The 20380-nt window shown below is 37.7% G+C and overlaps 1 protein-coding gene and 1 long non-coding RNA gene across 2 annotated transcripts; both read right to left on the bottom strand.

Annotated features, from left to right (window-relative positions):
* Positions 1 to 2091: 2091 nt before the first annotated feature.
* Positions 2092 to 9664, bottom strand: LOC127437813 (uncharacterized). The gene is made up of 4 exons (XR_007896616.1): positions 9594 to 9664; positions 9225 to 9471; positions 8587 to 9125; positions 2092 to 2770 (listed from the first exon to the last, which is right to left on the bottom strand). It is a non-coding gene; the product is annotated as an uncharacterized LOC127437813 (long non-coding RNA).
* A 4778-nt stretch (positions 9665 to 14442) lies between these two features.
* On the bottom strand, positions 14443 to 18644 carry LOC127437609 (olfactomedin-4-like). Its single transcript, XM_051692637.1, has 5 exons — positions 18507 to 18644; positions 17728 to 17886; positions 16634 to 16846; positions 16305 to 16437; positions 14443 to 16101 (listed from the first exon to the last, which is right to left on the bottom strand). The coding sequence occupies exons 1-5, from the start codon at positions 18537 to 18539 to the stop codon at positions 15290 to 15292; spliced, it is 1350 nt and encodes a 449-aa protein (XP_051548597.1). The 5' UTR covers positions 18540 to 18644; the 3' UTR covers positions 14443 to 15289.
* Between the last annotated feature and the right edge of the window lie 1736 nt (positions 18645 to 20380).

The following is a 20380-nucleotide window of genomic DNA, read 5'->3' as shown; positions in this document are numbered from 1 at the left end:
ATGGTCGATAATGATGCGTTTACAGGGGCATACGATAAAAACCCTTTTACATTAAACATTACGATCTGGAGTTTCTAGCTGTTTATGTGGATGGTAAGCAACATCTCGCCAAACCATTACAACCTGACTTTGGAGCAGGCACCGCCATACAAGAATTTTACCAACTTGCGCTTTTGTCTGGAAGACAGCTAAAAAATCGAGCACTGGTAATCGACAGAGAAGATTTTCTACAGGGGTATACCTTTTATGGTTTTAACCTCACTCCGGACGAAGATTGTGGGCAACACGTCTGGGAATATCAGACTAGAAGTGCAGTTCAGACAACCACTCCCAAGAACCATTAATCTGATTGTTTATGCTGTTTTTGACAACATTATTGAAGTTTCTAACTGAAGGCAGGTGCTTGTTGACTACTATTAATTTAAACATGAACACCATACAGCTTATGGTTATTATAGACAGAATCTCACAAAACACATTTTCTTGGTGTACTACCATGTGATAATTTACCGAAGGATCCATTAAGAACGTTCCCCACGTCAGCCATAATCAACACACACCCTTCACACCTCCCTGGTGAACACTGGTTGGCTATTTACATAAAATAAGGATGGTGCGGCAGTTTTCTTTGACAGTTTCGGTAATAGTCCTGATTTTATTCGTTTTCCTGTATCAATCATTGAGTTTCTAAAAAATCATTTATCCTACATTCAATACTCAGCTAAACAAGTTCAGCATTTTATGGCGGTCACATGTGGTCATCATTGTGTTTTTTTCCTATACCATATGGTTCGAGGTCGTGATTATGATGATATTATGATGCTTTATTGTGATGATTTAATTAAAAATGATGAATTTGTATCATGTTTTGTGGAAAAACTAAGGATAACTCGTAATAGTACTACATTTAAGTGTATTCAGTGTGTGCAAATGGGTGAAACGTTTATGTTTATGTATATTCTTCAATACCTCAGCAGCAACAACATCATTACCCCCACCATCTTCAACAGACGTAACAGGTGGCTCTTTGTGGTAATGCGAGCGTTAAGGTGTTACTGTCCCGATCACCCTGTCTTAACTATTGTTAAAAATCTTTGTAAAACTGCGGTGCAAAGCTTGGCCTTCTCATGAGTGTCCAAATTGTCTTTATACAAAATATTTCTTATAGCAACATCTAGATCGTTTTCCACAGTTTGTTGAATAGACTCTCTTGTATTGGACAGCTCTAGTTTATCTCATTGGTTTTGAGGGACTAAAAACATCTCAGCATACTCCACCTTCAACCTTGTTTAGACGTTATCAGACTGGATATAAAGGGTACTACTATGCTCAAGAATGATAGAAGAAATCCTCCATTCTGGTTGATCATGTTTTTTTTTTTTTTTTTTTCTTAGCGAGGTTAAGAGTTTTGTTTTTGATATTCCAGACACATTCGGAGATAAACGGCGATAACTCTTAAACGGCTTAGAAAATATTTTCCAAAATAGTATCTGTAAAACATGGAAAGCTAATAATATTCTTCAAGCTTGTTTTCATTATTTTCACTCCATATTATGAGCATTTGCCTGCAAAAGCCTTCGCAATGCGAGTTACCCCGGGAAGAGTTCCTCCTGTCACAAGCGGTAAGCAAGGGACCGTGGAGAAAGTGCATTTTTATATATATATATATATATATATATATATATATATATATATATATATATATATATATATATATAGCTTGGTGTGTGAACTACATGTCAAATATAAACCTTTTTGTAATAGCTTTTTTGTTAAAGGACATAGATACATGAAACCAACATCATTCAGTAGAGGGCAGTGCACAATTTTCACAACCATTTGTTTTACCCCTAGTGGTTGAATAGGGAACTGCATGTCCAAAATCACCTTTCTTTTTGTAATAGCTTTTTTGTTGAAAAACATAGGAGGCATGAAACTGGTGTCATGATCATGTCCATTCTGAGTCGGACAGTGAGTAGGTAGAAGAGGATGAGTTTGACCCTCAGTCAGCCCCAGGACCAGCCCGTCAGCAGCCAGGACCTGCCTGTCTACAACAAGCTCATCAGCAGCCTGAAGGAGCAGGAATATGGATGTCAAAAATTGGTGAAATTGAATGGTCTTCTGGCCCAAGGAATGAGCCACCCCGCATGGCCGACAATGTTATAAGGATGCAACCAGGGCCGATGCGGATGGCCGTTACTTGTGTGCAGGACAAAGTCTTCTTTTGAAGTTCTCATCCCAAACACCATATAGAAAATCTTCTGGACTGCACCAAATCTGAGAGAAGTCGTGTTTTTGGAGAGAGATGGAAGGAGATGGACCAAACTCATTTACATGCATACTTTGGGTTAAAAACACAAAAATGTTGTGGCTCCATCAGACCGAATAACATAAAAATGAACACCACTCAAGGGTTTAAAAACCCAATAATGTTGTGTGTCCATCAAACACTGGGTGAATACTCAAAATTTTAAGACCACACAAGGGTTATATATCTTCATATATTTCAGATTGTGTTATTGTCTTGCATGGCTAAACCATAAATGACAGCTTGTGTATTGTCTGCATTTCAAATGAATTGCAAAAGTATAGAATCTTGTACAGAAAAGAACATTTTATTTCTATATGTCTATACAATCTTTAAATGTGCTGAAGTTTTTTTAACACAGATCACACACACCCACTTTATTCTCTTAAATTTGATGATGTCTTGTTTCTTCATGTTGACACAGGAGGAGTGGTACCATCGTTCTCATGTGCTGCACTGAATCTGGTGGGGGGAAATTGTGACAATTAAACATTGTAAACTTTTATATAACAAACTTTAATGTACAAATGAACTTTAACATTTGAACATACTACATTAATGACATTACAATATTAACTTCTACATATAATCATAAAATTGTATAAGTTGTGGCATATAAAGAAATATGTGCTTTTGATTAACTTAATAAAGTTGACTATAGAACATTTGTTATGAAGTTATTTGTAACATGAGGTTAACTGCATCAAGCTGCAGGGCAACGTTTGACTTAAACCTGTAGGTACTTAGTGGGGAGTTAAATATATTGCTGTATGATCATGTCATTGTCTTTAACTGGTATTTACAAAACATTTTGAATTTAATTTGCTGGGAGCAAGGGCAGCTTGTGTTTTGCTACTATAGTGGAATACAGGCAGGCTATCACAGCACAGGAGTGTCCCTCAGTTTAACGGGTTACCACTGTTAACACAAACCTATATAGTGTATTTTCTGCTGTCATAACACCCCACTATCACAAAACATTCACTTCACGGTCCCTTGCTTACCGCTGTGACAGGAGGACCTCTTCCCGGTGTAACTCACATTGCGACGGCTTTTGCAGGCAAATGCTCATAATATCTACTGAAAAGAATGAAAACGAGCTTGAAGAATATTATTAGCTTTCCATGTTTTACAGTAATACTATTTTGAAAAATATTTTCCTAAGCCGTTTAAGAGTTATCGCCGTTTATCTCCGAATGTGTCTGGAATATCAAACAAAACTCTTAACCTCGCTTTTTTACAAGACACAATCTTTTTATTGGGGATGTATTTTATTTCGGTCTTTCTCCTCTTCAACCGGCGGGGCTGCTGGGGTGTTAGCGGAATTGTGCCATAGAGAACATTAAGAGCGACCTTGGTAAAAGGCTGATTGGTAGCATCTTAATAGCACTCCATAAAGTAGTTTGTGTTTCCAGGGTACATTTGTTTTCCCCAACACATTTATCTGATTGTTATCACGCGGATTCTTAAACAGTATTAAATCATTTTTATTCAAACTGATGGTTCTGCTGGATTTACCTTGAAAAAATAAATCCTGCACAATGTAAATAGCGCTGAGGTTTCTATGGTGAACGTATTGCATGATTAACTCCTCCACTTCAGAGTTTCCACTCGCCTCCATCATGTCATCAATTATCAACAGATTAGTTTTATTGACAGGTAGTAAATTATCATCATTCAGAGATGATTGCGGTATTCCTTCCACAAATTTAATGTTATACAATATATACAATTCATCATACAGTGTGTACATTTATGATTGCTGGCAACCAATGTTTTCAACCTTTATAGAAATCATATTTACAGCATTTTCCAACAACATTTTTACAAAATAAGACTTTCCAGAATTTGAAGGTCCACTTATTACACATGAAAAAGGGTGTTGAAGTCTAAAATCAAAACCATCCACACTGTGGTGATTTAAAAAAATGATTAGTAGCATTGTATAATCAGGGAGTAGCTGCCTTTTGTCATACACCACTTAGAACTTTTTAACAACTGACTTGTTTTGCAAAGTGAAGTTCTTTTTATTTCTCACAATGTTGTCTGTGGATGTGGCTAGGATGTGTCTGGTGTCATGCGACTTTACATAGCTGTCAACAAGACCAAAGTGTCTAATCTAATGGCTATGGAATTTTCTGCATTCAACGTTATTTTTCCGCTATTTTGCTTTCATGCACACTTTACCTTTCACAGTGTGATATCCGTATTTTTTAGGGCCTCATGAGCAAAACTCTGTGATGTAATCAATAATGCCTATTTCATATGTCAGCTCTCCTAAATAAGGTCCCAGAGGTGGTTCTCAATCACCTTCTCTAGAGATAAAGATAACACTGTCTGTCCCCCAAATGTCCAGAAGGCTATACAACTCACAGGGCATGCGCTGTTGTAAAGGCCCCCAGAAATATATTCACGTCACGTTTATCGTACATAGCACCATCAGTGTGATGATACTGTACCAGAGCAACTTCGTTAGACACGAATGTGAAATATTTTACGTCATACTGACAGCCAAATATGATGTGAGCAAAGTCTTCTGGGCCTTTCAAAAGCTTAGAAGTGGCGAGGTTCTCCCTCATTGAAAAATGCCCCCACAGACTATTCAGCAACAATTTGTTGATAGACCTCTGAGCTGGGTTGTGACAGATCTTTTCAGGATCAAGTTTAACGCCCTCTTTTTTTAAATAATCGATATAGGCCTTTTTGTCCTCCTCAGTGACTACGTGAGAGGGGTAATCTGAAGCCTCCTGTTTAAACTTCAGAAAGGTTTTTACATAATCAGAAAACCTTTCTGATTTCTCTGCAAAGTGCCATACCTCTGAGACCTCCGCTACAACATAACCCTTCTCAACCGCCTTTAACAATTCAATGCTCACCCAGCACCCTGAGATAGACCTCTCCTCATCTGCATGCATACAAGGTGTAACATTGTTTTGTTTCTCAGCACAGACTCTGCATAGCGGAAACATGAGCTTCCCGGCACATCTGTAAGGGAGAACGGGGGGTAGCATTGTAGCCTTAATAAGTCCGTAATAATTTTCAAGGGGTTCAGAATCCTTCAATTATTTCAGGATGTCCAACCAGGTAGTTTTTTCGAGCCTGGCAGTAAGGATAAAGACTCGTGAAATCAACATATCTGAATTCTGCAGTTTTGTGGTACAACTTGTAAGCATTTGTACGTCCCCCAAAGAGTGCATCATGTGGTTTCAGTCTCTCGAGTGCCGAATAAGTTGTCATAAATGCAACTACATGAGGATCAGTTTGCTTAAGCTTCTTCCATGCACATTCGTACATCACCTCAACGTCTATACAGTACGCCTTCTGCAAAACCTCAATCTCATTAATCATCCTCCTGAGCACTCCAAAAGGGATATTTGACAGAGGGTTGGCGTAATCGGGTCTGTAACGACACTCATGTCCGCGGTGAAAACAGCCAGCAAATTCTAGAGAAAAATCGTCTTTTTAGTAATAGCCATCAACAAAGTATCCTCCAAGTTTCACTTCACCATGATTTAGAGCATGGTGGATGTCTACGTCGCAGGTTGTTTCACATACTCAAGCCACTCAATAGAGGTGTTCGAGTATGTCATATACTGATTGATGTATGCATTGTGTGTCACCGCCAATGTATTTCTGGGGAGAAATTGGGTCTTGAAAGTCCCCATACAGCAACTAGCAAGGGTCACGTATACTGAAAGGATCTAGCTGTGTGCAACGCAGGAACTCTTCTCTAAATTTAATACATGCTTCTCGTAATAAAATGACATCATTCATGCTATAAAGGTCAATCTCTTTTCTGAAATCAAAGACTTTGCCATCGAGTGTTTCATACCACTGATCAAATTTTGTCCTGGCACTATCGGTCATGGTGTTGTACCCGTAGTAGTTTTTAGCAGGGTATGGGCCTATATAACTCCGATTCTCCTGCCTGTTGAAATGGTGGTCATTTTGCAAATTTAATGCAGAAGACGTCTTAGATAAAGACATGTGGAGGAAGGAGAAAGAAATCAATAAAATGCTGCCTGAAAGTTTCATCATATATGAAAATGATTCTACACCCCTGCATTATTATGTTGTGTTTGAGTCCAGCATTGCAAAAATACATTAGTATTAAAAAGCTGTCGAACCCGCATGCATTGTGTGCCATCTACGTGTAATTTTTGTATCTCGAGTGTCTAAACCTACAAACGAGTTGTCTCACACAACCCTCACCTCCAAATTCAAATTTCTCACCATCAAAAGTCATGGCACAAACATAATTAGCAATATGCTTTCCATTATCACAACGTGTTTCAGAATCATAGAAAATGTAACGTTCTGTAATTTCCTTGAGAGGGGTAGGCTGTATGAAACACTCGTGTTGACCTCCATGGCTTACATCATCAATGTAAACACTTATCATCTGGACAATTATGAGGTTTGGGGTTTTTTGCCGCAGTGTGTTAGCGTTTACCACATTTACAGCAATATTTTGTAGTATCACATGGAGATCTACCACAACCATCATCCGTGGGGGGTACTATTTTATGGGCTTTAAAACAGTAGCTAGATTTGCAATAGCGCAGCAAACAGTCCGGACAGTGTATTATTTTGTTAGGATGCTTGTAGCAGGCACTATCATTCCAAACAGAGCATACATATTTACAGTCATGATTCTGTCTGCTCGTATACCCTGTGTTACAGAAATCGCACACATATGCCGACCCAATAAATGCTTTCAGATTCTTTATCATGTAATAGTGTGAATTATGAATGTAAAGATATGCTGTTTTGGGGTGTGGTTCATCAGAAGTTTTATAACTTCTGATCACTTGACCTGTGAAAGACTAAAATATTTATGCCTAAAGCACGTTCAAATTTTGCAATATCACCTAGGCCAATTTTGTCCTGAGGCATGCAACCGGCTGCATTCTGTATGATTTCACCCCTTCTTTCTAAGTCGTCATGCGAAATCTGTGGGTCGAGAAAATATGCTAGGCAAATTGAAAGGCACAGGTTGTTTGAAAAAGTAACAGGGTAGAATAAATACATTTGTTTTCTTCTAATCACGTCATCATGCGCTATCAACAACCTTCCTAAAAGCCCCACCATTCTTACTTCTGGCTATGGATATGTGTAATTGTAAACTGTCGTCGGCCATCACATCCGTATTACTCAGCATAATTTTTTCAAATTGTTCTACAAAAATGTTTTTGTTGTAGTCATTACTAGGCGAAAATAATGTGTTTACATCAGATTTCAGACTGGGGCCTTTCAGTGTAATGTTGATAAAACCACCCTCACCACCCATCTGTCTGGAAAATGATACCATCTCTGACAAAGCACTATGCACAAATATACTGTAAGCAGCCAAATCTGTAGAAGATAGTTCCCTTAGATTTAGAGCTCTGTGTATCTCTATACCATTGAAACGCGGTCTTGGTACAACTGTGTATTCATCTACAACGCCACCATTTCTAGCCAGAACATCAGCATCATTCTGACTTAAACCCACATGGGATGCATTTGAGTATGGTAATGATTCTGTAGAAATGTTTCTTTCACCACCAGCAGCCTGTACTGGCTCAACAAACAGTTCATCCACCTCATCATTATCATACATTTATACCGTCTCTTCTAATCTTTCACACAGATTAGGGCGTGAGTCCCCCACCTCTTCATTACACCTTTTTATTATCTCTTCTAATCTTTCGCACAGATTAGAGTGTGAGGGGTCTAATGTTTGTGTGTCTGCAACTGTTAGATCATGCATTGTCGAGCTGTGTAATGGCTCTAGTGCATTATTTAAAATGTCACCATCTTGGTCGGTTTTAGGATAATTTACCCATTCCCTCGGTGTTTGAATAATATACTCTAATCTAGCATTTAACTTCAAATAGTCAGGTCCTAAAACAACCATCTGCTGATCAATTATGTTCTGTAACTTCTCAATATTTGACAAATGTTCGTATCTAGTTCTTGCAAAAGGCCTCTGTTCATAGTCTAGTTGACAGCTGTGCAAATCATCGTCTGAATGCAATCTTTTACCAGCCATTTAAAAAATAAATAAATAAATAAATTAAAAAATCAGTTAAGCCTTATTCTCCACTGATTATACCCCAACCGCAAAAAAATATCTACCTTATGAAAATTTAAACAAAAAATGATCATGACACACCACTGACAGCTAAGTAGGCCTAATCCAAAACAATAGCCTTTTAACACAAATCAGTCATAAACACAATTAATAATTTTCTATCATTCACGACAACGTTATTGATATTGGATAAAACTGTTACCATGAGTTGACATTCTCTGTAGGCATCCTGGAGCACACTGTCAAATTTCTTATTTGGCCCCAACCCGATCGAGGAGAATTCAAATAAGGCTTCCTTGTTCTACTGAGTCTCATCATCATGTTGAAACATCCACAAAGTCTTTTGACATTTTCTGAAATGACATTCACCCTCTCGTCCGTCCTGTGATTCTGTTCACGTAACTATTAACAAGTCATGGGAAAAGTTTTGTTGATTTGATGGCAGAGTTTGATCAGCAATCAACACAGACTCTTCCACACTGGCCTGATGATTCGTATCACCATCCGCAACAACCAAGTCTGTATTACGCTCTGAAACCACACCCCCGCATCGGTTAGCAACTGCTCCTCGTCATCCATAACATTATCTGAAACCACAGCTCCAGCAGGTGATGAGACTGCATTATCAGTGTTGTTTGGTACAGTCACCTCGCTGAAACTACTGGCGTCCCAGGCACTCAAATGCTTCGTCCCAGTTCGATGCGTTATTCTCATCACTCAACAGCCTTGTAGTGTGCAGATCTAAAAAAATAAAAAGATATTTAAGGATAAGTGTATTAGCGAGTGAAAACCAATTTTATTTTCAGCAATATTAGCGTAACATCATACTCATCAACTCACTCGTTTAACACTGAATGGGGTTACTGTGACGGGAGTTGATAATTTCTCCGGTTTCCTGATAACCTCTCACGACTTTTTCCACCAAAATAGTCTCTTGCACTATTTCCTGCTACCGGGGATACAGCGTGTAATCTGTTACTTCGTGAAGTCCTCAGAATACTACCCCTGTGAGTTGCCGCGCGTCTCCGACGTGAATGGGGCGACAGTGGGAACAACGCGGTTGTTTCAGAACCGCTCGTGATGAACTCTGGTTGTGAAACAAGCGAGGCCACGTCAACATTTGAAATGTCTACAAAAACAGAAAATACATGTATTTTTTGTTTTTAAAGGGATAGTTCACCCAAAAATGAAAATTTGCTGATAATTTACCCATCCAAGATGTATCGGAGTTTCTTTTTTCATCAAAACAGAATTGAAGACTTTTAGGATTTCATTTCAGGCCTCCTCCTTTAAACAATGCAGGAAGCGCGTCATTGTTTACAAGAGAATCTTGCACAGACCAAGCGCCTTTCACAAACCAAAACAGTCCAAAACAATATAAAATAAATAATTTCCAAATAATAATAATAAAAAACAATGTAAACAATGACGCGCATCCTGACTCCTCCTCCACGTGACGCGTGACCTTACCAACGAGTTTACGTCATCCCTCTCATTAGTGCACCTCACAGAGAGGTACAGAAATGAACATTTGTAGTTAAAAAGTATATAAGTATTGTTTTGCTTCTCAAAATAAATCAATCGTTTGTGTTCAGAAGAACTTTATTTGTCGACTGGAGTCGTGTGGATTATTTTGATGCATCCTAAATATGCATTTTGGACCATCGAAAAATGGAGTACATTCACTTGCATTGTTTAGAGGGGGAGGCCAGAAATGAAATCCTAAAAGTCTTAAATTCTGTTTTGATGAAGAAAGAAACTTAGATACATCTTGGATGGCCTGAGGGTGAGTAAATTATCAGCAAATTTTCATTTTCAACTGTTCCTTTAACAACATTGTTACATTGTATGCTTGAGAGAGGGACAGCAAATAATTTAGCCTATGCCTACCTTGCAGAACACCTCTGTTGAAAGCTCCGCTCTGATCCGCAGGTCTATTATTAATTAACGGACTAGACATTAAGATTAAAATAAGTCACATAACATCTACACATCTCTAACAACAAATATATAAATACAAGAAAATTATATTTATGCAAACTTACACAGTTGATCAATGCGGTCATCAACATAGGCTATCCTGAATTGCATACAAGATTTCTTAAAAGCCTGTTAAACATCAAGTTACAAACTGTAAGTTTTCTTGTAAATTACAAATATTTTGTAAATAAATCAATCGTACAAACAACACATACTTTTGAAAATAAATGCCATTTATTAATATGTAATGTTACACGATAAACAATCCAAGTCGTGGTCTTGTGCACAAACCTCAACACGAACGCCGCTACAGTGATTATAGAAAACAAAATACAAGCCACAATCTATTTAAAATGGGGTGGAGTTGCGGTGGGGAGGCATACCCAAATTATCTGCATGAAAAACACATGTACACACCAAATGGTAATTCGTTTTTACTATGGCTTAAAATAAACTCTTTTTAGATTGACTACCAATTAATAGCCTACACATGTATAAACATCGTAAAAAGATTTTAGTAGGAAATAGCTATTAATTAATACCAAATAAATGGTTTAACCACTTACAGAAGTAAAGAGCATATGTATTGTGAGAAGTGAAAATCATCAGTTCAGCTTGCTTTGTAGCACGAAAAGAAGAAACAATTGTTACATCAGTTGTAGCTGTTTTTTAATTAGGCTATTATTGGATTGTTTTAGTTCATTTTTAGAAGGTGTTTGTGTGAGAAGAAACACAGACATGAAATTTACAATATTAACCCTGATATACAGTAGTACAAATGATTGAGTAAACTAATTCTTGAATGTATGTTTTGTTAAAAATTCTTTTAGAACTGAAAACGATCTTGGTAGATTTGATAGTATAACCTATGTTTGAATAATTTAAAAGGACTGTCAACCATACCATGCCGTAGTTTTTGTTTTTTGTTGTTCAAGTAGTCTATAGAGGGTGGCACTTCAGAGAGGATCAGATCAAAGTTTTTAAAACACAAACTTCCTGAACACAACAAAGCATTTGGCTGAAACATTTTCCTATGGGAATGCAGACACCCCATTTTGTACAAAAATAATATAGAATAAAATAAAAAATCCCCCCTTATCCTGATTACACCTATTGGGTGAAAAGATTTTAAAAACACATCCTAAGAGAAATGACACTTTAAAGTTGGGAATCAAAAAAATATCCTGTTCCCAGCTCCAAAATGTGAACAGTTGTCCTTATCCTGTTTAAACAAATACTTTTTCAAAAAAACACAAACTTCCTAAATGCAGCAAAAGCATATGGCTGAAATATTTCCCCACGGGAATAGTGACAGCCCCTGTTTACTCTAAAGAAATCATTTCAGAATATCGCCAGGGTGGGGTGTGTCTAACATGAATCCACACAATTTCCTGCAAGAGTTAGTTACCACTATCCACTATCACTGTTTGACACACAAACTGTAAGGAATCCTCTGGTCTACGTTTACAAATTTTTTCAGATATCTCCTGATCTTAACCATGGATAAACATCACCATGAATTGGAACACACCATAGCTCCTTAACATGGTAATACTACATATATTTTTACATTATTAATAATAATAATAATAATAATAATAATAATAATAATAATAATAACCCCATATTATGTCGTCATTGTTGAAAAACATCTTGATTACAACCAGAGGTGGGTAGTAACGCGCTACATTTAACTTTTCAGATTAACTTTAAAAAAAAAAAAAAAAAAAATATTTTAGAGTATAAAAGTCTCTTGCACTGTTTAAAAGTGGGTACATTTTACTCTCAAGTAAATTTCTGATGATTTTTTTTTTTTTTTACTTTTACTTCTTTACAATGGGTGGCGTTCCTGTCGTTACATTACTGGGTTTAATTTTAATTAATGTGTAATTTATTGAGAGATTATTGAATGGGACTTTTTGGACAGCGGAAGTTTACACAGCTGCGCGGCGCGCGCTGAGCCGCTGTCACAGACTGTCACTTAATCAGTGCTGCATTATCAAACTCTTCAAAGAGAAACACTTCCTCCACTACTCACAATGAAAAGAATAGTTTCATCATGCAATGCCTTAATTTAACACCAAGACAAGCTGATATTTCAAGATTAAAATCACAGCTCCAATTTAAGGCACCACGCTGAGGTAAGTTTTGGCTCTAATCCTAAAGCGGGCTTTTCTGTGTAATGAGATGGTAATTTTCAGGGTGATTTAAGACACTCCTACAAAATGGCAGACACCCAAAATAGTGCACTATATAGTGGATAGGGGGCGGTTTCAGACACAGCGAGTGTTCCACGACCGAGGTTGGTGCCCTACACACTAGGCTGTGTACTCTGCATTTAGAGAGCGGCGGTACTGCTGTACAGAACTAATGATCTAAATACTTACAACACTGAAAACTGTAACTACACTAAAATAAGATTCCACACAGGACTTTAAAAGCTATGAAATAGTCTTTCTTTCATCTGCTGAACTCAAATGAAGATTTTTAGATCCATACAATGCAAGTGAATGGGTGGCAACATTTTAAAGCTAAACAAAATCATATAAGTCAGCATAAAAGTAATCCATAAAACTCCAGTGGTTAAATCAGTATCTTCAGAAGCGATGTGATAGGTGTGGATGAGAAACAGATCACTTTCACCTTCTTCTTGTGTTTTTGGTGATTCGCATTCTTCTCTGCATATCGCCACTGCTTTCTAGCAAAAAATGACAAAAATTGATCTTTTTCTCACCCACACCTATCATATCACTTCTGAAGACATGGATTTAACCACTGGAATCTTATGGATTAATTTTATGCTGCATTTATGTGCTTTTTGGAGCATCAACATTTTGGCGTACAGAGCTAAAATATTCTTTTAAAAATCATAATTTGTGTTCTGTAGAAGAAAGGAAGTCATAGACATCTGGAATTGCATGAGGGTGAGTAAATGAGAGAATTTTCATTTTTGGGTAAACTATCCCTTTAAAGTGATAGCTCAGCCATAATTTAATATTCTGTCCTCATTTCTCTACCTTTATGTTGTTCTAAACCAGTGTGATACTTTGTATTATGTGGAACACAAAATATGTTAGACAGAATGTTAGGGACTGACAGTCTCAGTCACCATTCACTTTCAAAATATATATATATAAAAAAACACATTCACTGAAAGTAAATAGTGACTCAGGCAAACATTGTCTAATTGTGTTGCATGGAAGAAAGAAAGTCATATGGGTTTGGAACAACATGATGGTGAATGATGTCAAAATTTCAATTAATAATAATAACTCTGTAGTACATGTTCAATGTGTATTATGTAATGGAATATAGGGGACTAAATGTCTATTGTGTCATTTGTGAAAGTAACAAGTTACTCACTACTTGAGCTACTCTACCCACCTCTGATTACAACATTGTATTTAATCAATCACTATTTATGAATGAGTTGAGAGAAAAGTCTTATACCATGCATTGTCACCTCAGTTTTTCCACTAAGCATTGTACACTAAAGATACATAATTTAAATACATTTTAAATGTGATATGACTTGTTTTATAATAATATGCCCCCACACATATTACATTATCATGTGTTGAAAAACATCTTGGTGATTACAACATTGTATTATTTAATCAGTCTGCTGGAAAAGGTATTAGGGAGGCCAGAAGGGGGTGCTAGTATAGTGACAGGGACACTATACTGCAAAAAGGCACCGTCCTTTGGATGAGAGGTTAAACCGTGGTCCTGACTCTCTGTGGTCATTAAAAAAATCTCAGGACTCTTCTTGAAGAGTAGGGGTGTAACCCCAGTGGCCTGGCCAAATACCCCCTCCGTTGGCCCTCATCAATCATAGCTTCCTAATAATCACCATCCATTAATTGGCTCTATGACTACGCTCTCCTTTCCACCATTAGCTGGTGTGTGGTGAGCATACTGGTGCACTATGGCTGCTGTCACATCATTCATGTGGATGCTGCACACTGCTTGTTGAGGAGAGTCCCCTGTTCACCGTGTAAAGCTCTATATAAATGTTTAACATTCATTCATTGAATTTAATCCAATAGCAAGCAATAACACACTGAAACAGCAATAGTGACCATGCATAAGCACATTTATTGCAAACATTTGGTTGTGTTTGGGTCATTTGATTCAAACATTTCAAAAGTCTTAACGGTCACATAATAAAATAAGTTACATATTGCAGACCTCAAAATTATCTCACACTAATCACACGATCTCTGATTTATTTGCTGTGTATTTACTTTTTTATTTGAACAGGCTACCAATAACCTCTTCAAATAAAGCAGAACAGGGCATATTATGAAATTTAGACTGATAAAGTACAAACTTCTGAATATTGCAAAGCATACATATATTACTTAAAGCTGAAGTGTGTAACTTTTCAATGTTAAAATACTCTTCAGCATAATATGCAGAGGCAGCTATAAGTAAGCCATTCAGAGGTTGAGTTCTTCAAAACTGGCACTGAAAATACTGCTCTGTTTGAGAAGTTTGACCACCTCACACAGCAACACTGATTCAACAAATGTCGTGAGATTGGGGTGAGATTATGTTGGCAGATAGATCTCCAAATAGGGGCGGAGTCTCCAAATGAGTGTGAAGTAACTCCAGAAGAGGGGGCGGGGTTACTCAAATGGGGTTGGGCCAACTCCAAAAGGGGGCATCAGTTCCAAACATGGTTCGGGAGAGGGTTAGGAGCTCTGTACATCTTTTCTGGCAGTTTAGAGCTCCCGCCCCTTATTGGAGCTCAGCCTGGAGCTATATACTTCGAGTATTTGGGAAAGCAGTATGGGAAAAATATATATATTTTTGCAATTACTTTTGGTGGCGCAGAAGTTACACTTCGCCTTTAATGCTTTTGAGATTTTGAAATACAAATTAATTTGAAGCTAACGCAAGTTTCTGCATATGATAAACCCTCAGAAGAAGGCATTATATGCTAAAAGATAGCCGTCATTATACAAGTAGAGTCTCCTATCAACAGGGTTGTAGTTGAGGTTGGCTATTCCTGCTGCTACCTTCTCAAAAGGCAAAGAAAGTGTATTTATCTCCTGACCAGTGGTTGTATCAAAGGCATAAAACACCTCTTCTTGGTAGGCATTAACATAGCGTGTAGCATACAGGACACCGCACACCATAAACGTGCTGGTGACAGACCTCTTAAAGAGATTTGTCTTCCAGGTATGTGTGATATTGAGCTGTACTGGGTCTAAACGACTCACAACAATGTTGCCATGGTTGTCTTCAGTGGCATATATTACCCACACAGCATTTTGGCCAGCCTCCAGGTCGATATCAGTCCAATCACGGCAGCTGTAGTAGCAGAAAGGGAACTTATTGTCTATACCGGCACCATTCAGTTTCACTCGCTTGGTTGCCTGTGTTGTAATGTTGAAGCTGCAGATCTCAGCTGTGCCATAGCACTGGTAAAATACAGTGTTATCGTACAGTATGGTGCCAGAGCCCTGAACAGCATTCTTGTCACTGTATGATGATGCAATATATTCATCCTTGTAGTTCTTGTTGGACATGAAATCTTCATGCGAGTTGTACATCCTGATTGTGTTGCCATGCTTGTATCCACTCACCAGACAGTGCTCCCAATAGCGTTCCTTGCTGTTCAGTTTGGCATCACGGCCCCAAGCACCAGAGGTATATGAGCTGCTCTGGGAATTTAGCTTGGTGACGACTGGAGAACTAATGCTGGTCATGATGCGCTGATGACAGGTGCCTGCAAGTGGAATTGTATTTTTAAATCCTTTGTTGAGGATCACTCAACGTCTGTGGTGGTTACTGTAATTCCTCAATATATACACAACACATTTAGTTTTAAAGGTTTATACAACCATAAATTCTGACTTTGGTGTCTTTCTAGACCACAATCTAAATGTCAAAATAAAATTTATTTACCCACTGATAGTCAGATGTACTTACTTCTGAAATCTTCAGGTATAGTTTTGCAGGATTGTGCTCTATTGTTGAGTTCGCGTAACCTCGTTTTCATTGTCTCAAGATTGAACAAACTGTCTTTGTACATGTTCTGGATTTCCTTCTTTGCCTTAAGCAACTGAGAGGAACACAAATGATAAAATGCAAAACATGCCCTTGTTGCCATAATTCGGTGCTCTTTAACAACAGAAAACCTCAACCACAAGTAACTTTATCCCTATTAAGTCATTTCAAATTCTGATCACAAATATTTTTGGTTTTGATTTTGGTTGTGTATTTTTGGAAGTTTACTTAGGACTGTGATCGAGGTCTACCTCATTCAGCAGGTTTTGAGTCTCTTTGCTGGGGTTGTTCTTGTGTACTTCTCTGGTAGCCCGATGGATTTCTTCAAGCTCATCGTTCAACTGTTGCAGTTGAAGGGCATTGTACAAGCCATTTGTGTTCAGGTACTCAAAGGGTTTTAGACGTGCTATGATGTTCTTGATGTTGGCTTCCATCTTCGGCAATTCAGCATTTTTGTTCTTTATCTGGAAGTCACGCCATACATTAGTTAATTTACTTTATTTGTTGGCAAAGACACACAATTATTCGAACTGCTGTCTGATTCGGACTACTGTCACAATGCTCATGATCATTCCTAGCCTGATCATGAGCATTGTGAATGTGACATTTTAGCAAAATGTTATAACATGGATCATTACACGTATCACGGCAGTTCCAAGATGAAATGTCTTCTGAGTGCTGCTAAAAGCAAGTTACATTTTCTCCCAAACAGATAAGGGTTTTAATGTTAATGTTCTATCGAGTTTTAAATCAACAAATCCGACAACCCATACCCTAAACCTAAAATCTAAACTTAAAAGCAAATATAAAAAGCATAATTGCTGAATCAACCGCATCATTTTTTGCCACTTCCATGATACTTTAGGCTCACGGATCTTTTGCGTCACAAGTGCAACGCTCTGTCAGTTGATCATGCCTGAACAAATTTGTAGATGTAGTTGGTTATGTAATGCATTTGTTAAAATGTATCACCTTGTAAGTCATGCACTATAGTAAAAGTGTTTTTCATGAGATGATCGAATTGCTATCTGTCTTGTATGTGTTTTGAAGGGCATTTACAGTACACTGGTTCAAGCAGGGATAGGTGTAAATCGGGTATGCTGGAGTATACATTTAAAACAAGGTGTAAATGGGATAGCAATCGTAAGTTTTTACCGATAAGTAAAAATGCATTAAGTGACCAATTGTAAATACCATATTAAAGACTGTGGCTTCTATTTTCTTCTCTCAGTGTTGTAAAATGTGTTGTCATGCAAAAATACAGTAAGTTTCTTTTCAGTTACATTTGTCATAAGACACCTTAAATGTCATTTGCCATTTGATTCAAGATGACTTTGGATCTCACCTTTTTCTGAAACTCAATAAGGTTGACCTCACAGGTCTGGACCTGCTTTGTGACTTCCTCAAACCGCACAGCAGGAAAATCCCAGATAGAACTGCTTATTCTACACACACAGGAATCACCATCCTGTTTACCTGGAACTTTCTGAGAATGACCAGTCACCTGGGTGTACACACACAGACAAACATACCATAGTGGACACTACACGCTGTTCTGAATCATACCACCGATCAACCACCTACATTACTGTATTGCGATTTGCTACTTGCAATGCTGATATTTATTGCACATTTGTTTTTAATTCTAATATTGTCATTTGTTTTAAATTTAAGACCAATGCAACAGTACAATCATTAAATTGGAAATTTCCCCCTTTTTTTAAGCAAAAAGATTCAGTTTCTCTTTTTCCTTTTTCTTTTTTATTGTTATTTTACATTATTATTATTAAAGGGAACTGGATTTGGTGAATAAAATACGATTGGCTATTCCTGCCTATCTAAAAATAAAATAATCTTGATTGTTAATGTTTTTCAATAGAATTTTCTGTAATTACAGTTATCAGACATCCAAAGTATTATGTACAGATAAATAAGCTACAAATTAACAAATATTGTATAAACATAGTAGAAATGTGCAGTAAAGAAAATTAGGAGTATCTAGATTACTTAACTGTAGTAAAGATCAAATGTCAGTAATACTAGAAAAATGAAACTTTGTACTCTTTGATATTTTATTCCATTTTATCTTTCAGCTAAGACATCCAAAGTGAGAAAAGGACTTACAATGACTGAGAGGAGTAATAGGTACAAAAGCATGATGATCAAATGGCCCGAAAGACTAAAAGACCTGCTTTTAACCGTCACACAAACTCTATGATGTTGCAACTGTAGTTATGCCACTTCCAAATAAAGTAGAATAAAAATATCAGAAAACAAACATTTTGAAATAACCTACAATTGCGACATGGTTTTAGGGTGGGGCTAAAAAAAGAAAATAATAATAAATAAAAGTACAAAGAAATTGAACAGTTCATGATTGAGCAAAGACTAACGCAACTATAGAGAAGGTGTCTACAGAGATAAGAAAACTCACACACTCTTCTTCATTTTTCACTTATTTATCTGTATCTTTATCAATAGTTAAAATTCTTGACTCACTCTTAGTTGCCAGACCATGTCTAGCGGAAAGGGATGGGCAAGGAGAGCACACGCATCTTTCTCTCTCAAACTGGTGTCTCCGGCTCCCCTTTATCTCTCTCTCCCGCTGATTAGTTGACTCGGCTCCAGACATGCACCCTCCTCCTCGTCACACTAGCTCATTAAAAGCTGAAGTAGGTTTATTGTTATATCTAAAATCCAAACTGAAATACCAATATCATCACATTTTAGCAATAGCCGCTGTGTAAACAAGTAAACATTAAAATCACTCTGCATACCTTCCTGTAAGAGTCAGTTTTATAATCAAGATAGATTTTAACCAAAATGTTGAATTGTGTTCTCAGAAGAAGGGTATTTTTTTATGTCAGGTCGGGATAAGTTGTCACATGTGTTTTAAATGCTATAAATGTATACAGGCCAAAACAAAGGTTTAACATTTTTCTAAGTTACCTTCTACATTTTTGCTGTTTCACAAATGTTGTTTCTTAATTTTTTACTGTTTACATTTTACTGAAAAGTCTACAATAAGCTGTTTTATGGCAGGTTTAATTTTCACAACTACCCCATTCTCAGGGCCAGCAAAGCCTTCTCTGCTGGCGTAATATGCCTAATAAATAAATATTTTTTCATCCATTCATTCTCATTGACCTTTTTACTTATCGCTTTCCACTCCTAAGTCATCTACAAACAATTAGCAAAAAACAAAAAAGTTTATCCAATCAGAATTTATTCCTTGATGCTTACAAGTGTGACAACTGTTTCACAAATCACATGCCCGAAGCCATGCTCCTTAGTGATGGAAATGTAAAAAAAATGTGTAGTGATAGCAAACAACGTGACATGGCTCTGCGATTAAAATCACTGGCAGGCAAAGCAGTAAAATGGGAAGAGAAAAAGATGGTCAAGGGAGTGTGTGAGGGAATGAGGTCACTGGGACAGGAAGGTTCAGGTCTCAGGTGAGCTTTTAATCACAAACTTAAGGATAATACAGTCACAACTGGCACAGTAACTTCTTCAGCTTCACAAACTCTTTAGCATCACAGGCTCCTAGTCACAACCTCTTAATCATCACAAAGTCTTTATCACAACTCTGTAGCATCATGAACTCAGTAGATTCACCGGGAGACTCTCGTGCCAGACTCTCTCTCTCTCTTCTGGCGGTGGCGTGGCTGTTTATATGCCGCTCTCCCCAAGCTCACTGGAATTAGAGACAGGTGTTAGACATAATTTAGCTCAGGTGTAAGCCCTTAACGCTTTCTCTCCGGACGGGCACTCGACCACGCCCCCGCTGCCACAGATCCCCACCGCCCGACTCAGGCCGGGGAGACATCCGGCCTGTCTACCACACCCCCCAGTTTCTGGAAAGGAAGTTGGCGACAGCCATCTGCGCTCCCAGTCTGTGGACCACCTTGAATTTAAACGGTTGAAGAGCCAGATACCAACGGGTGATCCGCGCTTTGGTATCTTTCATGTGGTGGAGCCATTGGAGTGGGACGTGA

This window comes from Myxocyprinus asiaticus, chromosome 48, assembly GCF_019703515.2.
Source record: "Myxocyprinus asiaticus isolate MX2 ecotype Aquarium Trade chromosome 48, UBuf_Myxa_2, whole genome shotgun sequence".
In the NCBI taxonomy this organism is placed as follows: Eukaryota; Metazoa; Chordata; class Actinopteri; order Cypriniformes; family Catostomidae; genus Myxocyprinus; species Myxocyprinus asiaticus.
Note: the sequence above shows the minus strand (reverse complement) of the source record. Positions and strands in the feature narration are given on the sequence as shown.